The sequence below is a fragment of the Dicentrarchus labrax genome, unplaced genomic scaffold (assembly GCF_905237075.1).
Source record: "Dicentrarchus labrax unplaced genomic scaffold, dlabrax2021, whole genome shotgun sequence".
NCBI lineage: Eukaryota > Metazoa > Chordata > Actinopteri > Moronidae > Dicentrarchus > Dicentrarchus labrax.
In genome coordinates this window covers 23,573,711-23,593,299 of record NW_026136722.1, presented here as the reverse complement: position 1 = coordinate 23,593,299, position 19,589 = coordinate 23,573,711, and the positions used below count along the sequence as shown (strand labels likewise).

The 19,589-nt window shown below is 38.7% G+C and overlaps 1 protein-coding gene across 1 annotated transcript in view; it reads left to right on the top strand.

Moving 5' to 3' along the window:
* Window positions 1-1,025: 1,025 nt before the first annotated feature.
* The window catches only part of cpt1a2b (carnitine palmitoyltransferase 1A2b), a 45,136-nt gene continuing 26,572 nt past the window's right edge, over window positions 1,026-19,589 (top strand). Inside the window, exons 1-8 of the mRNA XM_051386857.1 lie at window positions 1,026-1,186; window positions 10,078-10,220; window positions 11,138-11,277; window positions 16,693-16,870; window positions 18,004-18,105; window positions 18,231-18,368; window positions 18,810-18,887; window positions 19,167-19,274. Coding sequence (XP_051242817.1) covers window positions 10,080-10,220; window positions 11,138-11,277; window positions 16,693-16,870; window positions 18,004-18,105; window positions 18,231-18,368; window positions 18,810-18,887; window positions 19,167-19,274 — 885 coding nt within the window. The 5' untranslated portion in view covers window positions 1,026-1,186; window positions 10,078-10,079. The remainder of the gene's footprint in view (window positions 1,187-10,077; window positions 10,221-11,137; window positions 11,278-16,692; window positions 16,871-18,003; window positions 18,106-18,230; window positions 18,369-18,809; window positions 18,888-19,166; window positions 19,275-19,589) is intronic.

Genomic DNA, 19,589 nt, shown 5'->3' with positions numbered 1-19,589 from the left:
AAGGAAGACATGTGGAACTATGGACCCAAGTTTGGTGTCAATCGGACAAACCAATGTGGACTTCCTTTTTTGACGAAAAATCCACAGGAAGTGCTAATTTTATAGCGTGCTTATTGTTTGAAATTTCAAAAATGTTCAAATTACTTTTTTTGCCAGGGCGGTCCCCGGGTGCTAGGTGAAACATTTTGTGCGAATCGGACAAAGCGTGTAGGAGGAACACGAAAAAGTAGTTTAAAAACGCCAACGTCAAAAGTGCTAAAAATAATAAGTAACATAGAAACATAGCAAATACAATAGGGACCTCCAGCGGTCGCTGGCTCGGTCCCTAATAAAAGCAGTTGTGTGTGTTGGTTACACTGCCCGCCAATTTACCCTACATGTACCTCTTTTTTTAAAAAAGTATCCTCCATGTGTCTGAGGTGGGCGTGTCAGTGGCTGACGTCATATCCTGCAGTAAGAGGTAGAAAGTGAAGCTCTCACTCTGACCACAATAAATGTTCATTTGTACAATTGAAGGCGCTCAATGGAACAAACTGTACTTTTCTAAATCAGATCAATTGCAGCGGAGATACATTTACCTCACAGTCCAGTAAAATGATTCTAAAAAAATTATTTATTGTATCTTTTACAAATTATAACTGTATTATACTATTTTGAATTATCATACCTCTTATTATTATTATTATTATTATTATTATTATTATTATTTATACCCACAGGACAACTATACTGTACAGTAATAATACATACTGTCTTTCTTATATTATCTCACATTTATTACACTTTATTCACATAATGTTTGATCATTTTATATATTTTTTATTACATACATACTTACCCAACGTTATATATGTATAAATGCTAATATATACTACTACGACACTATATATACTACGACAAATAGTTATTTAATCACATCTTAGACAACGGTGTAGCTGCAGCATTCGCATCAAAGTCAACGCCTACATTTACACAGCGACAGTTCGTCCTCCTCTTTTAGTGTGCGAGTGGCTCATCTGCTCGCACTCAGCCTATCTTTGGCAGCGGCAGTGACTGGCTCGCTGCCTGAAGAGAGCCGTCCTCAGTGCGCTGTGTCCGGGGCTGCAGAAGAAGGGAAGGGAAGGGGTGCGGACAGGCGTTTTCCTATCAACTTATCATCGAGAAAGCTCTTCGAAAGACACTTCAGGTACACTTTAAATCGCATTTGACTCATTCTCATCGAACTGTTGGCCCAGCTTTCCTCAGCTGAACGTATTCCGGTCCCTCTGCTCCTCTGTTGGCTTTTGTGCATCGCGCAGGGTGGGAGTGGTGGGAGTGGTGCTGAGCATGAAAGGACCACTGTGACATTACACTGGGCTACAGTGTAGGTATGCAAATAGACTGTCTCACTGCACTGTTGTAGCTACAGAGGCTGTGAGTTGTATTTGTGCTTTGTGTTTGTTGTTGTGGTGGCTGTGGGTGTTTGTGTCCACCCACACACAACCATGATGGTGTAGTGATGGAGAGCAGCATGGTTGCATTGCACAGGAACTATTTCCTCAAAGTAAACCGGCTCCTCGAGCTCAGCCACATTCAAACAAGTCCTAGCTACTGGCTAACTGTCCTGTAGCCTAAAGCTGCAGTAGGGAACTTTTAGAATATTACATTTATCATATTTTCTGAAACGTTTCCTATACATCCTGATAGCATCTGTGTTCAGAGCCAAGAAAGATGGTTGATTGCTGAGTCTCACTCTCAGGGCGTCTATCTTCAAGCCTCCAGCCCAAAGCATCTCTCTTGTTTCTGATTGGATTCTTTCAAATGCCATTAGGAGCTCTAGGAGGAGCCAGAGGAACCTGATTGTTTCACACATTATCTGTCTCATGTTCTACTGTCAGGATATAGTGAAAGTTTAAGTGAGTAAAAGATACCTACTGTAGCTTTAAAATGTTACTTTGTACTGACATTTTGACTAAAAAGAGAACCTCTGGGCTACAGTGAGTGCCATATCATGTAAATACCGGATAGAAGCGAATAATAACCTAATGTAGCCCATTTACATGCCAGCCTACATATAAAGATGGGCACATTTCTATAGATATCTCTAGCTAATGGTTGGTAACTAGGTCAATAAGAGAAAGCAAGTAAAAATCTAGGATTTAAGACTGTACCAGTTTAACCTCCTTATTGCCTTCAGACTATATATTATCCATTACACTAAGCTAATAATGAGTGTGCGTGAGTGAGTGCGTGCACGCGCCTGTCCTCCCACCGCACTTGTTTCTGCCTGCTCAGCCTGTCAGACCGCTCCTGTCACTCCGGCGGGTAAAACCAGTTTGTCAGCACTGTCTTGACAATTAGACTTTTTTTTTTTAAAGTTAAGACCTTCTTACTTAAATATCCAATAATGAATTGAATTATTGTTGCATTTTGTACATTCTATCCACCAGTGGCGAACCGTGAGCACCACAGCTGGGCCTTCACCTCGGCCATCACCGCCGAGAAAAGAAACCATCGCGGAAAAAAGCAACAGTACGACGAATTGAAAGGGTTTAACAAGTGCAATCCTTTAATTAATGATGACAAGGATGTAAACAAATAGACCATAACGTCAATAACATTCTCCGCAACAAGAAACATTCTCAACATTAACTTCAGAAAACTGGAGACCATTTAGGCTACATAGTTAAAATTAAATAAAGATACTCTAAAGCCAAAATCTGGAAATGTAAAATTAGGTCACCCAGAATGTCACCCTGTGACGCTGCTGACACAGACACCGAGGCTCATTTCATCACCATGGACAGCGCTATGAAATCACGGCGCATTACGAATCATTCACACATTGACAAATAAATTCATGAGCATCATCAATCTACAATACAATTTCAAAAGCACAATACGCCAAAAGTTACACAAAGCTGGTAATACAAAGACTATTTTTTAAAGTTGCAATGAAGTGCAAATGCCTCTCCATGCGCAATTACGCATGGCACAATGAATACCTAGGTCAAATAAATCGAAGTCACAATTTTTATTTATAGGTTCTACTATACCTCCTTAATTCTCCACAGGGAAAGGGACAGACAAGTGAGCATGGGGGGAATAAAAACCCTCTGAAAACAAAAATCCAACCACACACTTCTGATACGTTTGATACATTGATTGATTACATATTGAATTAAAGGCAATTTGCGCTGGGACAACCTCCGCAATAAATACAAATTCCTGAATGTCCACTTGGCAAGTAATCTTAACCTTACATGAAAACGAAGTCCATTCGTCGGTCTTTCTTTGTGAAGTGGGCGATGGTGGCGTCATACAGTTTGTCCTTTGATTTGAACTCCAAAAGAAGTCCTTTCTCTATGGACATCAGTGCCAAAGCTCCCAGGCGATCCTGACCCAGGTGGATGACTTGTCAGTTGTAAAAAATAAACTCCAGCAGCACAGCCTGTTTGTTTTCTTACAGCCTGTCATCCATGGATATTGCTGATAATTTTCGGTCTTGAAATGCCTTTCCACTTCTTTTTTTTATAATTCAAAGTTTTATTATATTTTCCTTATTACAACAGACAAACGAACATTGAACAAAGCAGACAGAATGGAGGTCCTAAATAAACACATAAATGAAATAAAATAAAAACTATAATAAATAAATAAAATAAAATACAAAATCTGAAAATAAATTAACTAAAAATAAAACAGGCAGGTGAGTAGGCAGGGCAGGCAAATTAACACATCTGTCTACCAAAACTATCCCATTTTTCTTTTATCATATCATTTTCACAATTTAGTCTCCCCAACATCTTCTCGCATGCCACAGTCCCCATCATCTTCCACATACTCAGTGTGGGAGCTTGGTCTAATTCCATATCACATTTAAAAATATATCGATATATAAATTATATTGATATATCGCCCAGCCCTAAGCTTAACTTTAGAACATAGATGAGAGAAAATGTATTAAATGTATTAAATTAAGTGAGACAGAAATAAAAAATAAAAATATTTTTTTTATTAAATACTTTATTATTAGTATTATTATTATTATTAAATGTATTATTATTTTTTAGTTTTTTTTAGGCCTTCTCTGAAGGCGTAGAAGACCCCGAAGGTCCCCCACTGCTATCCACAGTGACTCTTGAGATACCTGCATTTATTCTCTCAGCAACTACATTTGTGTTGAGCTCTTTAAGTCTTGGACTCCCAAGCAGAGATGCACACAAACTGGTGAGTGGGAACTGAAGATTCTTTAATAACAATCCGAACCAAAACCAGAACAGAAGCGGGCAGGTGGAAGTCTTCAGCAGAATTGCACAGGGGAATGACACTGGTAACGTAGGAGAACAGCATGCAGAGTGAGAGCATGGAATATTCTGGCAGCAAGCAGGAGTGAAGACCGGGCTAATGAGGTGGAGGGAATAGGCTGAGTGAATTCAGGTGTGCCTCTGCTGCCAACAGGAGGAGCCAGCCACACCCCCTGCCCCACACAAGCTCTGCAAGAAAACAGAAAAGGGAGGGGGAACAGAGAGAGGACAAAAAGAAAAACACAACAACAAAGACAGTATAGAGTTGTATAAATCAGATTTAAAGCGTCACCTGTTTGTCAGATTACTGCTTATAGAAGTCAGGTCCGTCTGGTTGCTCATCCGACCCACAAATCAGCATCCCCTTGGAGACAAAGTATTTGCAACCTGGACAATTAACCCGTAACCACAACAAGAGTTGGATTTGTGTTAGCTCCAGTTTGTGCCTGTCACGAGTTTAGCATCCAATATTCCTAAAAATATATAGTTGATAATATTTGAAAACCTTTTCAGAACCCCAACTATGGGTTGCCAAAGCTTCACAGCGGGTCGCAGGGCCTTCTTGATTTTAAGGGATGTAAGAAAACTATGCACAGCAGGCCTATATCTCAGCATATTGTTCAATTTAGTGACATAGTTGGTGTTGTGTCTCTGTAACTGTGGAGAACATCCTTTCATTTCAATTTGTCAGACTTTAGCAGATTTTCCAGGTATGAAAAACAATAATTGGCAGATAGCTAGAACCCTGCGTTGTAAAAAGGATTTTTTTAAGGAAGTTTCCTAACGTAAACAGAGATGATAACTGTGAATCTCCTTGTTCTATTTATGCAACATGAACCAACATAAAGCACGTTATCGTCAGTGTATGTTTGTATATTGAGGCTTCTTTCCTGCATTTAAATATACTTTTAGTATTAGCTTTTAACTGGTTATGAAACAGTCTTAATTTAATACTGATGCCTCTATATGACTATCAGAGAGAAGACTGGCTGTTTCTGTGTAGTAATTCTTTATTATAGGTATTAATGTCAGTGACTGGAATGTAATGGCAGTGGTAGTGGTGAGGGACTCAAACTGGAGCTGGGTTTGGATGAGATGTGTCATGATAGGCTAGGGACTGACAGCAGGCAGGGTATGTGAGAAGCAGGGACAGCTCTAGGATATTGGACAAGACTTTGAAACCAGGGTATTTTGGTACTTTTCATAGCCTGGCTAATCTGTACCTACCCAGTACTGGGATCTGTACAGAAGTTCCCAGGCAACAGTTTTTATGGCCACTCTTTGCATATTTAATGTACTAGATTAGATTATTTTGGGTGAAGGTAACAGGCTTTGTTTAGTTCAGTTTAGAGAAGGGATAATGGTTAGGGGTGAATGTAAATCATTTGGAGGTCCATCGCTGCATCAGCAGCTGAGTGCTAGCTAACATGCCCACACTTCTCCTCCCATCGTCATTCTCTCTTTTCTCTCTTTTTCAGTTCTCTCCTTCTCTTTCAGTCAGATGTACACACAAATAGCTGTGTGAAATACTGTGGGAAGTGATAAAATATGCAGCAATCAGTTGCATGGCTGGATAGAGATAAGGGGAGGAGATGGTAGAGGTCTGCACTAGTGGTCAACTGATATTTCAATGGCCGATGCACATATTTAAAGAGCAGGGCGACTGTATAATAAAATGTAATGTAATTCTGTTGTGATGCAAAATGTTTGCACTAATCGTGAATAATCTTGCAATATGTCAGAATAATAGCAATGTGATGTTTTTACCATGTTGTGAAGCCCTAGAAGCAACGTCATTAAACTGCATTACTATATCATCAAATTTGATATACAACAGTAGCCAGTGGCGGTTGTAGATTAGATTTGGTGTAATTTAGGAGAAAAGGGTTAACATTTAGAAAAGACAGTGGTGACTGAAGACAGTTAGGTAAGCAGCAGGATGCTTGAGAGTTACAGTACAGGGCTAGAAGCTAACTTTTTTACCACCTTCCCAAAACTCCCACAGAGTAGCACCAACGCCGTTCCACAGCAGCCACACTGTGCTGATGTGTCTGCACACATTCTTTGTTTATTGGGCCTAGTGAGCGCAGACATCAGCTGTCGACAACTATATCAAAACACCACGTAATCGGCCAACCGATGCACACACAAACATGACCTCACACAGATAATATGTTGAACTATTTTGTATAGGATGTGTGACTGTCACTGTATGGTTGTTATGTCATCATCCAGTATGTACCAGAGGTCCCGTTCATCTGCAACAGCGCATTACACAGTCAGAGCTGTCAGGCTTTCCTGTCTCTCTCTCTCTCACACACACACACACACACACACACACACACACACACACACACACACACACACACACACACACACACACACACAGAGGAGAACTTGAGCTTTTGGACCTGCCAGATACGTTTCCATCAGACTTGTTATTGTCTGTTGAGCCTGGAAAACTGAGCAGCACAGCAACGACCAAAAGTTGACATATTTATACATTCTGAAGAGATTACGCAGGAACTAAAGTAATTAAAAAACAAACCAATCCAGCAGTGACACTGTGGGATTTAAGTCCAGTCAGTGACTGATTGGCAGCACCCTGTCTGTCCACTAAGGAAGGCTGAATGATAAATGTCTCTGTCCAACCTTTCTTAACACAGATTATACTTTTAAAGATACAAAAGGAGTAGATGCCTTTTTAAAGATTTGAATGTGGAATTTATACTCTTTTGTTTTTGCCTGGAACACACATTATTGTTCAATGTCTGGGCATCTTTAACAATGGATCCGTTCTATTCAAGTGTCCCAGGAAGTCACCACAGTGTGACAGTGAGACAGCATACCAGGACGCTGAAACTGAAGCAGCTAAATGGAATTCAGCCATCGTTCATTTTATTGTCTACACCTGTGCTCTTCCTGCTGTAACAGGTTTTTCTGACTAAAGGTCTATTCCTAGCTTGCCCTGAAGAGCACTCATGGAAGCTGTCGAAGCCCTCAAGCACTGCTTTGAAGAGCATGTGTTGTTAAACTAGGTAGAAAATCTACATTGACAACTGGGACACCAGCAATGGCTTCAAACATGTTGTATTTTTACTCATGAAGCATTTTTGCTCAAATTAACAAAGGCCGGATAAACTGGATTACCTGTTTTCAGCTATTTTAAGGATTCTTCCTGTTCACACAGCTTTGCAGGAACAGAACCTCAGTCAGTCAGTATGATACCAGGGCTAGCAGCTCATAAATATTAAGTCATTCATAATGTCAGCCTGACGCTGATGGTTGCCCAAGCGGGATAAGTACTCTATATTAGCAGCATGCATTACTGTGGTTCCTGAGCCAAACAGTATTTTTCTGCCCATAAAGCTAAATGAACTCAGCTACAAAGAGGATTGACTTGCCATTAGTTTGACCATTACCTCTGAACAGTGCATTCACTTTCCTAATGTAAGAGTCAGATTGCAGGCGTTCCTCATGGCAACCGTGATGAAACAACAATATAAGGACATATTCACACAGCAGTGTAGGACATACTGGCTGTTTTTATAGGCTACATGAGCTAATACTCACTATTTTATGTGGTAATCTTGCTGTTTTTATTTTACCTTAAATGTTTAAAGTTCCTTCAAGTAACTCCACAAATCAGTGTTTCTTCTTGTTCCCACAGTGTGATGTTTGATCATCACTGTGCAGAATGATGTATGTGCAGAGTCTGACATTAGAAGGATATTTTCACTAGGGGTGTGAGAAAAGATAAAAAAATATATCACGATATTTTGCTTTGTGATATTGTATTAAGTCTCAAACGATTGATTTTTGTGGTTAAACCCCCAACTGCTAGTTTAAACTGAGCGCTCTGATGTTGGATGTTAAAGGGACTGTAATAAATACAAATGCAGCAACTTTTTTTTACTCAGATTTCATGCGTACGTATGGTGGTGTGTTCTTTATACTACTACTACTATACTACTTTCCTACTATATTTTCCTAAAATTCGATTTTTTTATATAATTCGCAGTATATCACCTTGCTTACAATATTGCAATAAAGCAAATATACTGAATAGTAACACCTGTATTGTGATATCGTATTGCCAGTACACAGCCACAGTTTTCACATTCATCTGCTGAAAGTGGAAAGTTTCTCTGTGCTCATTAAAAATCTGATTTTAAGGGGCAGGGCCTATGAGCATGATTTGTGACACAAACATCCTGGTCCAGTATCAACTTGTACAGTGTGATGTAGAAACCTGAAGCCACCAGTGCACATCCACTGAGAATGGACTTTACAGTGAAGGAGGAGAGTGTCCAGCAGGAAAATGTTAGAAATAAACAGAATTTGCATATTCACAGATTCTGGAAGTTTTAATGAGGCAGAAGGAGGAGATTGATTTGTATATATGCCTTAATACAGGTCTGGAGGGGATCTTTAAGGATTATTATATATAACCAGGTTTAAAATGACAAATGATCGATTTGTTGTATGTCTACTAATTAAACCTACCATACAACGCAGAGTGTACTATGAGCAGTTTTTACTCCGTGTTCTTGTTGCTGCAGCAGTGAGACAACAACATTCCACTGACACATTAAATTACTCAAGTATTGTCACACAGAGGGTTCATACAGCCTGCTTGCTTATAAAAGTAGCTGTTATACTGAGTTCATAAAGTCAGAAAACTAACTAAGGTTATAAAATCCTGTCATAATATCCTGCCACAGTCTAAGTCAAGTAATATATTACTTGTATAATAAATATATATATTTATATATATATTTTTTAAGCTCTTGGGTTTAAGTGAAACACAATAGAATAGGAAAACACAGATTGTTTGTTAGAGCTGCAACGATTAATCGATTAGTTGTCAACTATCAAACTAATCGCCAGCTGTTTGGATAATCGATCGAATTGTTTTGAGTCAGTTTTTAAGAAAAAAAAATCTAATTTCAGCTTCTCAAATGTGAATATTGTTGGTTTACCAATTACTGGTTTCTTTAGTTCTTTGTGACTCTAAACATAATAACTTTGGGTTGTGGACAAACATTTGAGGACGTAACCTTTTGTGAAAAATGTTCCGCCATTTTATGGACCAAACAAGTAATCGATTAATCAAGAAAATAATTAACAAGATTAATCGATACTGTAAATATTTGTTTGTTGCAGCTCTACTGTCTGTTGAAAATCAGCAATTGGTTCTGCAACGATGAGTTGTATGTAACCATTACTGTGGCTGCAGAAATCTGGGCCTTGGGCTGGGCGATAAAACGATTTTATTGATTAATTTGAATTCGTAGTTAAACACGATTTATTTTTAGTTAAAATCGGTTTTCTCTTGAACTTCCAAAACACCGCCGCTACCTTTGGGCTCCCGTAGGTCAGAGTGTCAGAGAGAAAAACAGTCTACAAAAAAATCGATTAAAATCGTAAATCGGGTTTGGTGTGAAAAAATCGGAGATTTTATTTTTATCACCTAGCCCTACCTGGGCCTGAGCAAAAACAACCAAACAGAGCTGAGAAAGTTTTAACAAACTCAACAATCAACTATCTTTCTTGGCTCTGATTGGTGGTTTTCGTTCAGGCTCAGTGGATTCTAACAAATGCCATTAGGAGCACTAGGAGGAGCCAGAGGAACCTGATTGTTTCACAGATTATCTGTCTCATGTTCTACTGTCAGGATATAGTGAAAGTTTCAGTGAATATGACAAAAAGTTATTGTCATAAAAGTTACCTTAATTAATTCAAGGAGTGATACTGATGGTTACATCTTTGTTCACTTGTGTTTCCACAGCGATGGCAGAGGCCCACCAGGCGGTGGCGTTCCAGTTCACCATAACGCCAGAGGGGATTGACCTGCAGCTGTCCTATCAGGCCCTGAACCAGATCTACCTGTCTGGAGTACGATCGTGGAAGAAACGAGTCAGCCGAATGAGAGTGAGGATGATTGGATATCCCTGCTTGTGTTCTTCTTAAACGTCTGTTACTTAGATCTAATGTGTAATAATTAGGTTAGCCAGTCAGTACAGTGAGGGGGGGTGTAGGTTCTGCTGAGTCATGGTGTCTAGGCATGAAAACAGCTGACTGTGATGCATTTTGCTTCTGGTCTTTATTTTTTGTTGTTGTCATTGGTAACTGTACATCATGTATCTCTAGCTCAGCCGCAATGGAAATTGATAACAGAAGATTTAAGCTACTTGATAAATGATTATTGGTTAATGGTTTTGCAAATGAGTTTTTTCTCTGCTCCACATTGAACCTTATGCTAGTCGTCTTTTACATTAAATAAAATCTAAAGGTTCTACTAAAATCTGCTACATATTTCTTTAAGCCTGTTTGAGGTCGTTTTTGGTTGTTTTGGTGTATTTCTGCTCAAACTAATCTTTGTTAGCTTATGGTCTATCTCATTACAAAAAAAACCTCACTCAGCTAAAGTCCACAGATTTTCATTCTGGGTCACTGCTGAAAACTGGGTCTGGTTATAATCTGGAGGAGTGGTGTGGGGGTGTAATTAGTGTTCCAGGGGGAGCTGAAGGCCTAATTACAGGGTGTAAATTCCCATCTGTATAGGTGAGGAATGATGAGCATCCTAACATGTACTGACGTGCATTTTTGCCACTGATACACTTGATGTAACTTTAACGTTTAGGGTATTCAGGGGTTTGTGTAACGTTTTGTTGGAGAAAGTGGATACAGAAGTATGTATGTGAAAATGTTTCTAACTTTAAATCTGAGAGTCAGTTTTTCAAATGTTCTCTCTATAGGAATAACCTGCAGTTGTCTGTAAGAGGAGCCGCTGTGCTCCAGTGGAAAACTAATCACAATGCCTGTTGTTTCTTCTTCTGTTGTAACAGAACAGAGTGATCAAGGGAGTGTACCCCGCCAGCCCTTCCTCCTGGCTCTTTGTCGTCATAGCGATCCTCGCCACAATGTACATGCGCTCGGATCCCAGCATGGGGCTCATTACCAAGATACAGCAGCACCTGCCGCTAAGGTACACAAACACACACAACACAGAGGATACCACTGCTCTTGTCTCTCTCTCAAAGCGGTTCTCATAATAGCCCATTTAATAAATTCAAACATTAAATATGGGCGGATCTTTTTTTTTGTATTAAGTTCACTCTTAAAAAGTTTTTACAATTACAGTGCCACCTGACATTTAAACGATAAGAAGAATCACAGCTGTGTATTGGCAAGAGCCTCCAATACGTATCACAATTCAATATATTGTTGTGTATTGTGATATTGGAAGCAAGGTGATATATGGAGGTTTTATATATACAGGATATGGTGTGCAATCACAGAAATCAGTGTTCTTGAGAATCAAGACAATATCACAAAACAAAATATCACGCTAAGATATTTTTCATCTTTTCTTTTACATTCTTTCTTTCTCACAAACTGGGAAATGGATGCATGTTCACTGTTTAAATCTACTGTTTCACAGTGTATCTCTCTCTGTCTATATACGTAAATAGGTGCCCATATAGTGCCTTTATATGTATATATTATTAATTATCGGTCAGTTGATATTATCAGCCGGTAGTTATTTGTTCAAGAAAGTAGCCTTCTGAGTACCTTTGCAGTCATTTCAGTCCACATAGAAAAGCTCTATATAAGCCTCCATAACGCAGTCCTCCAGGATTTTTTTTTTTGCAATGAATTGTGGGGGAAAGTGAAAGTTGCAAAAATAGTTGTTGTGTTTTTCATTTACAATACATTAAAAATTAAAGACCACTTCTGTTGTTAAAGACACCCTGAGACACAGGGTCCTGCACTCTGACAGGTACCTGCTCTAACATCAGATCATTTGAAACTGTGGAGATGGATGTAGCAAACTGGGGCTTGATAGACACTGGAGCCCAGCTGGCTGTGTGGACGCAGCAGCAGTGTAGTGAGTAGCAACAGTTGGTGATTGATCAGCCAAACAGTTAATTATGATTTTTATTAAAATAATTCACACGTCAGCATATTCACAAATAGAAACAAGAAGTGAGTGTGGTGACTTATGAATGGTCAAATTTGTGGAAAAGTTGCGGTGACTGGACAAAATTGCAAGGTTGAGTAGCAACAGTGATTGGTTGAATTTGAGTTAATTGTTATAATTGCAACATCACAGCTTCCTGGAGGGATTGATATTGGTAATCAGCCAATAAATTATTTCCCCCTAAAATCAGTATCGGCCTCAAAAATCCCATATCAGTTGGGCTCTAATATAAATGAGCAATACACAGCAATCTTTAGCACTAAAAGAATGTGTAATGCTTGAACATAGAGCTAGACTGATAACGGCTACATGTATATTGGCCAATAAGTTAATGAGGAACTGCAGTTTGTCCACCAGAGAGCAATCTCAGGTTTATTTTTACACTGTGAAATGTCCCACATAGTATCTTGGTCACATTGTTAAGGGACCAAGGGATCCGCATCAGTTTGTCGGCTGATCTACCATTATCAAATAAATAATATTTAATAGCGTCAGCCTCAAAAATCCAGCAACGGTTGAGCTATGCATGAGCGTGCAGCCAGCTGAAAGTGACAGCTCCTATTTAAATTCCAGTCTGTTGCACACCAGTAACAAACATAACCTCATAGTAAATAAAGCCGATGAGTCATTATGGATCAATGTGGGTGTGGTGGCTGTACTTGAACTCTGCCCTACTTCCCTGCCAGTGTATTCAATAACTGTAGCTCTACAGTCGCTGAATCACTGTCAGCCTCACAGTCAATCACACACACACACACACACACACACACACACACACACACCTGCCACATTCCAGACTGTGAATATTTGTTCTGAAGTCAGTGGCTGCAGATGTGATGCATAAGCAACAAGGAGAAAATGACAGCTGCAGTTTAAAATGCAATCTGATGAGCAGGACCCTGACAACCAGACATGTGCTTAACCATATCTAAATCAATATTAGGGTACTGGGGGAGCTTCTGCATTCTGCACATTAAAAAATTAAAAATTAAAAAAGCATTATACAGCACATTGCCACTTGCTACAGGATAAAAGTGGAATTGTGTTCCCGAATATACAGTTTACTAAGTTTAAACAGTCATCTCTTAGTCAGAAACTGACTGAAAAATTTGATCATTTTAATCATCTCTTACACATGTCAGTTTACAATAGACTCCAATAATTGCTTTAATTATTCAACCATTCTGTAGGGCAGAAAGGTTGGGAGCCACTGCTGTAGGGGATCAGACAACTAATTGAACAACAAGGAGATTCTCAGCTGCAAAAGCACTTCCCATTGCAAGTCTTCTGCTCATACACCTTTTTGTTAGTTTTCTTCATTTTTTTTCCTTTGTTGAAATTAACTGAATTATTAATAAGATGATAAGATGTTCCTTTATTGATCTGCTGTAGGGGAAATGTAGTGCAATGAGTGCAGAAAATAAAATAAAATACAACAAAATACAATAAAATATATATACACTACATTCAATAAATAAAACATAAAAGGCCTGTGTATATTCGTACCTCTGCAGTGTTTGTAAAATAGTATGAAGTTGGTTTCACACATTCTGGGTCAATTATTTTACTGAATATGTTTTAGGTATTTGTATTTGTTGGGTTTTTGTCTTTTATTGTCACTGTGCTGGACTGTAGATGCACTTGTCTGCCTTGTATGCTTATATCAGCTATTACTTGTGTGCCCTCTATGGGTCATGTTTTGTATAGAGCATAAGTGTCGGGTAGGAGGCCACTCAGGGCTGGTGTATAATCCAGATTGATTAGACCCTGATGAAGACCTAGGCTGCGTTCAAATTGTCAAAAAAAGGACTTCCTACGTCCTTTCCTAAACACTTTTCCTTGGCTCAAGTGAAAGAGAATTCATAAGGACTTGGGGGAAACGGGGTACCTACACTCGGCTTTTAAATGAGAACTTTATTTATAACACATGGAAGATAAGGACAGTCACAAACTCAATGCTGTGCTGTGTAACCATCAATTACGATTCAATGTATTGCGATACTGTAATCAATTCTGTATACTGTGATTTCTCTTTTTTTAAAATCTAATTTTAGGAAAAATGTCATAGTATAAAGAACACACCACGCATAATGCATAAACAAAAATCTATAGTGTTGTTGAGAATCGATACAATATCACAAAACAAAATACCATAATGTGATATTTTTTGCTATGTTCTTCTACCCCTTATAGGAAGTAACAAAAGAATAGATATTGTTGAAAATAAAGACAAAGCAAACAGGGCATGTTGAAATAATATAATAACGTTAAAGGAATATATGGGATATAGTTGAGTCATTAAAATATAATAATAATAAAAAAGGAATTGAGTAAGGGGCCAGACTAAAGTGTATAGTTTTCCCACATGGGCACTTTTTTGATGTTTTTTTATACCCTTTTAGTGCATTACACGATGGGGGGGGTTTAGTGAAACAGCATTTCATATTCATTACATACAGTACTTTGGGGGCGGCTGTGGCTCAGAGGTAGAGCGGTATATCGTTAACAAGAAATTCAGATGGCTTGTTCTTCAAGATGACTCCTTAACTGGATAGAGTTGAAAGGGACGAACTCTATCTTGATGTATTTGGATTTCCTTAAGTTTTGGTTGGTGTCACAAGCATTAAATAGGCGCTGTGTTGTTTCTGTATTTACATGGTCTGTGGTTATGAAACTACAATGATACATTGTTTTAAATGTGTCTGGTGCTAGGAACTGTGTGATGACATTATCTCCTTTCCTTTGGTGAAGGATGGATGGTGTATCCTGTGCTAAAAGAGATAAGGAAGGAAGCATTGAAGCAAATTTCTTTAACATCTAGAGAATTCAAACGGCTCGCATCATGGCTGCCACTGAAATACTTCTGGGTGGTTTCACTCAGTTAGAAACCTTCCTGAGCAAAAGACTATTGGAATGCAGAGTCGATACGCATCTGTTTTACTGCTCAAGAAATACATTTATGAAATTAATGCACATATAGACGGAGTGCATTTATCTTTTTCTATAGTTATCTGCACCACTTAACATCAAGCAAGATATCCTGGATTTCAGTTTCTTGTAATCAGAAACGAAGTACAAAGGAAATACAAAGTATTTGTTTTGGCCAATAAGACCTCTAATAACACACGGAATGATATTTATGTTATTTAATCGCTATATATATAAGATGGAGAGTCTTGTGTTCCTCCTTTTCCCATATTTGTCTTGATTTTACCGCATGTATTCATTTTCTCTTTATTATACCCTAAATACATTTTGTTTTAATATTTCTTCTTTAATGTATGTCTCATGTTGTCCTGCTGTTCACACCACATACTGTATATCATAGTCAATGTCCCACATTTGTGTTTCCTCTCCTTCTTCCTACTTCATCTGATTCTGAAATAAATTCACGTCCTCATCGACCCAGCAGATGCCGCTGTTGCACTTTTGTTTCCTCTCATGGCTGTAGCTCATTACACACTTTCACTTTATTGTCATCCCTGTGTGTCTGCCCCCTGCTAAGGGGCATAAACATTTATAGATGATATCAAATCTTAATGGAATTAGTATTTGTTCATATGAGCTTTTATGAACTCATGGAATTTTTTTCTTCAACTGCTAGTGTCTAGAGTTACAGTGCCTTTGGCTTTACTTCAGTCACATTAAAACACGTGATCCAGAAATCTGTTTCAACAGTTTATTTCAGTCGGTGGGTAGGTTATGGTTTTCACATTTTTGGTGGATGTTTTTTTTATCATTTAAGCATCCACAATCTGGTCTTATTTTCTCTTTTTTTTTTCTTAACAAAAAGGAAAACTTTAGCAGGTTCTCTCTGTGCTTCTCTGTGTGGGTTGGAGGGAAAAGAGGGAAATCAGATCTGAAGGGTGGAGCTTTTGGGAGTGGTTTAGAGCATGGCATGGAGTGGCAGTGATGCAGGTGAGGAGGAGACTTACGATTTAACAGCAACTGTAAGTGCAGTTTCTCAGGGCACCTATAGGTTTATGCAAGTTTCTCTTAATTGTGTGAGCTACTTATGTATTTGAGAAGTTATCTAAAAAAAAGCAAGATCTGAGGTCTAACAGAAGCAAACGGACACACTTCCTCCATTAGTTTTCAATGGGGTCTGACTAACAATAGTTTTACTGCCTATTGTAGAGAATTGTCTACCATTTTATGAAAATTCAGCAGTCCCCTGTGCCCAAAGACTAAATCTAGTAGGATAAAAGTAAATTTTTTAGCCACATGGTCTGACCTATTTTTTTAAAAATTTCTTCAGATTTGTGCACAGGCAATCCCATTTCACACTCTAAAAACAAAATTTCAGACGTGGGCACAAATGGGTTTAAAAAGCCTTAAGAAGTGCAGAATTTATCTTTTTAACAGACACTCTGTTAGTCTACGTTGCCAGTAACTGTCCTTTCCCCCCTCTCTGTCCAGTCTCCATGTGTCTCTCAGTTCCCAGGGGCAGACCATGGTGTCAGTGCTGGTCTTCAGCACCCTGCTGTGGCTCTCTCTCATCCTGGCGCTCAGATTCTGCCTCAAACTGCTGCTCTCCTACCACCAGTGGATGTTTGAGCAACACGGCCGAGTCTCCAACGTCACCAAAGTCTGGGTGGTAAGCCGTTTCTCCACTTTGTAGTTTTGCATATTTAATATAATTGTAATATAATATAATTTTGCAGAGACTGCTTTGGACCATTGATACAAATTACATTTTTTTTTTCTAGTGGTAGCTGCAGCAGCATACTATTAAATATGACACAGTGCAAAGTAGGGCCGGTATAATATAATTTTGCTCTATCGTTTACGTTACAAATCACATTCTTCCGTATTTGATATGAGAAACAAAAAGGCCGGGATACAATGCAAAGCAAGCCTTTCACTCCTGTTTATTCACAAACTACTTTAATCTGCTCACCTTGCTGTCTCTCTCCCCCACATACACACACACACACACACACACACACACACACACACACACACACACACACACACACACACACACACACACACCAGCAACAGTGCTCTGCTGTGCACACACACACACACCAGGCTTGCTTCATCCTGCCTCTCATCCGTCTCTCCTGGAGGTTGCTTTATAAAGTGCCAAAAAAAACACACTGTGGTTAAGTTCATAAAAGCAGCTTTGTGCAGAGGATGTTGATGAGCCTGTGGAAACGACCAAAAGTGAAACCAGTATGGTGCCGAATGATTTACCTGGTCTGTACTTCATAATCCATTGTATCCAAGGACCAGATAACACTTCTCTTTCTCTTTGTCTCTGTCTCTCTGTGTTACTCTGCAAAATGGGTCGCTGGAAGTCATAATGAGACGTATAAATATTTTATATTGTCTTACATGTTTAATGAGAAAAATAATCAAATCTCCGTAAGTGCCTTTTATTGGTTGAGTATTTAATTTGAAACAATGTCCATGTGGTCATGTTATATAAAGTATTAATTCATCAAATTTACAGAAAATATACAATATTGTGATATATATTATATTTTATATATATATATATATATATATATATATATATATATATATATATATATATATATATGTATATATAGTTATGGGATATAAAATGTATATCAGGATTTGAGATTTTAGTCATATCGGCCAGCCATAATGCAAAGGATGTTTTAAAAAGGCAGAGGCTGTCATCCCCATAGTTTATTCTTACTTATCCCAATAAAATGAGATTCTGTATCATTGTGAGTCTCCCTCTGTCTTTTCTCTCAGACTCTGCTGAGGTTATTGTCGAGCAGGAAGCCTCTGCTGTACAGTTATCAGACCTCTCTACCTCACCTGCCAGTTCCTGCCATCAGAGACACACTGAGCCGGGTGAGTTGACTCACGCATGGAACGCATTTCACACATCTTCGTTTGGCTCATCTTCACACACAGTGTCTATGTATATACTGTTTTAAATGAAGAAGTGAAATAACTGATGCACTGTTTTCTCTCAGTACCTGCAGTCAGTGCGCCCTCTGTTGACTGATCCAGAGTTTAAACGAATGACCAAACTGGCCAATCACTTTGAGGCTAACCTGGGAAACCGCCTGCAGCGCTACCTGAGACTCAAAGCTCTGTGGGCCACCAACTATGTAAGTGTACACACAAGAGCTGAAAACCATTAACACAATAATTTCAGTTGACTGACATGCAACCACTTTGACACTCGACTGATCATTCAAATGGAACAGTTTAAGCTAGCATGAATCTTTGCTCTGTGTCGCCAAAAGTTGAAGAATGATTGACATATGGATGATATTATTGGTTGAAATCGGTTAGTTCATGCTTACGTAAACATGCATCACATTTTGTTTTACAGAAAGACAACATTTTGAGATTTTAATATAAAAATACAAAGAAATTTGAATTAATTAAATTATTTTATTTTGTAAATACGTCGGCATACATTGTTAAAAGGGGGCTGCAATCTTATATCTTATCTTGTATGCTTCAAGTTTCTACATCACACTGTACAAGTTGCATACTGGACCGGGTATACGAAATATTAAAAAAATGTCCTGTTTTGGTTCCAGGTGAGTGACTGGTGGGAGGAGTACATCTACTTGAGGAGCCGATGTCCCTTAATGGTCAACAGTAACTACTATGGCATGGTAACTTCCTTTTCACTGAACTGCAGCTTAGAAAACTGTGCTAAATCTTTTGCTATCCTCAGCTTGAGTAGCAGACGAGCCAAACTGTCTGGCATACGTCTTTCCTTCTCAGCGTTCTTCCTTCTGGTCTTAACAATCCTGTCCTAACCCCTTATTGTTTCTTCTTGTTTACAGTCGCATTAAAAATTTGTCCAATATTTCACCCTTGTTTCTCTTATGTCATCATAAACATAAATCTATTTTAGTCTTAGTTGTGACTTCCTGTGTGTGTGCTTTCAGGACTTCCTGTATGTGACCCCGACCCCGGTGCAGGCGGCCAGGGCAGGCAACACCATTACTGCCCTGCTGCTCTACCGCCGCAAGGTCAACCGGGAGGAGCTCAAACCAGTAAGATCACACAGTGCCTTTGATGATGCTCTGACCCAGTGGTTCCCAACCATTCCCAACCATTTTTAATGGACCGCTTTTTTAAAATAAAATGTTTTAATTAATTAAATTCAAAAACGACGACCCCTGACTAAGTGACATATTTTATGTATATTTCAAATTTTATATATATATATGCAGTGCAGATTATTTCCTGTCAATATTGCATCACAGATGTGTTTTACTGATACAGTATTTCTAGGAACCTTCTGTCTGTCTTTTTTGAATACTTAACACATACTTCATAGGCTTCTGTTTTGTCAAACTCAGTGTTTT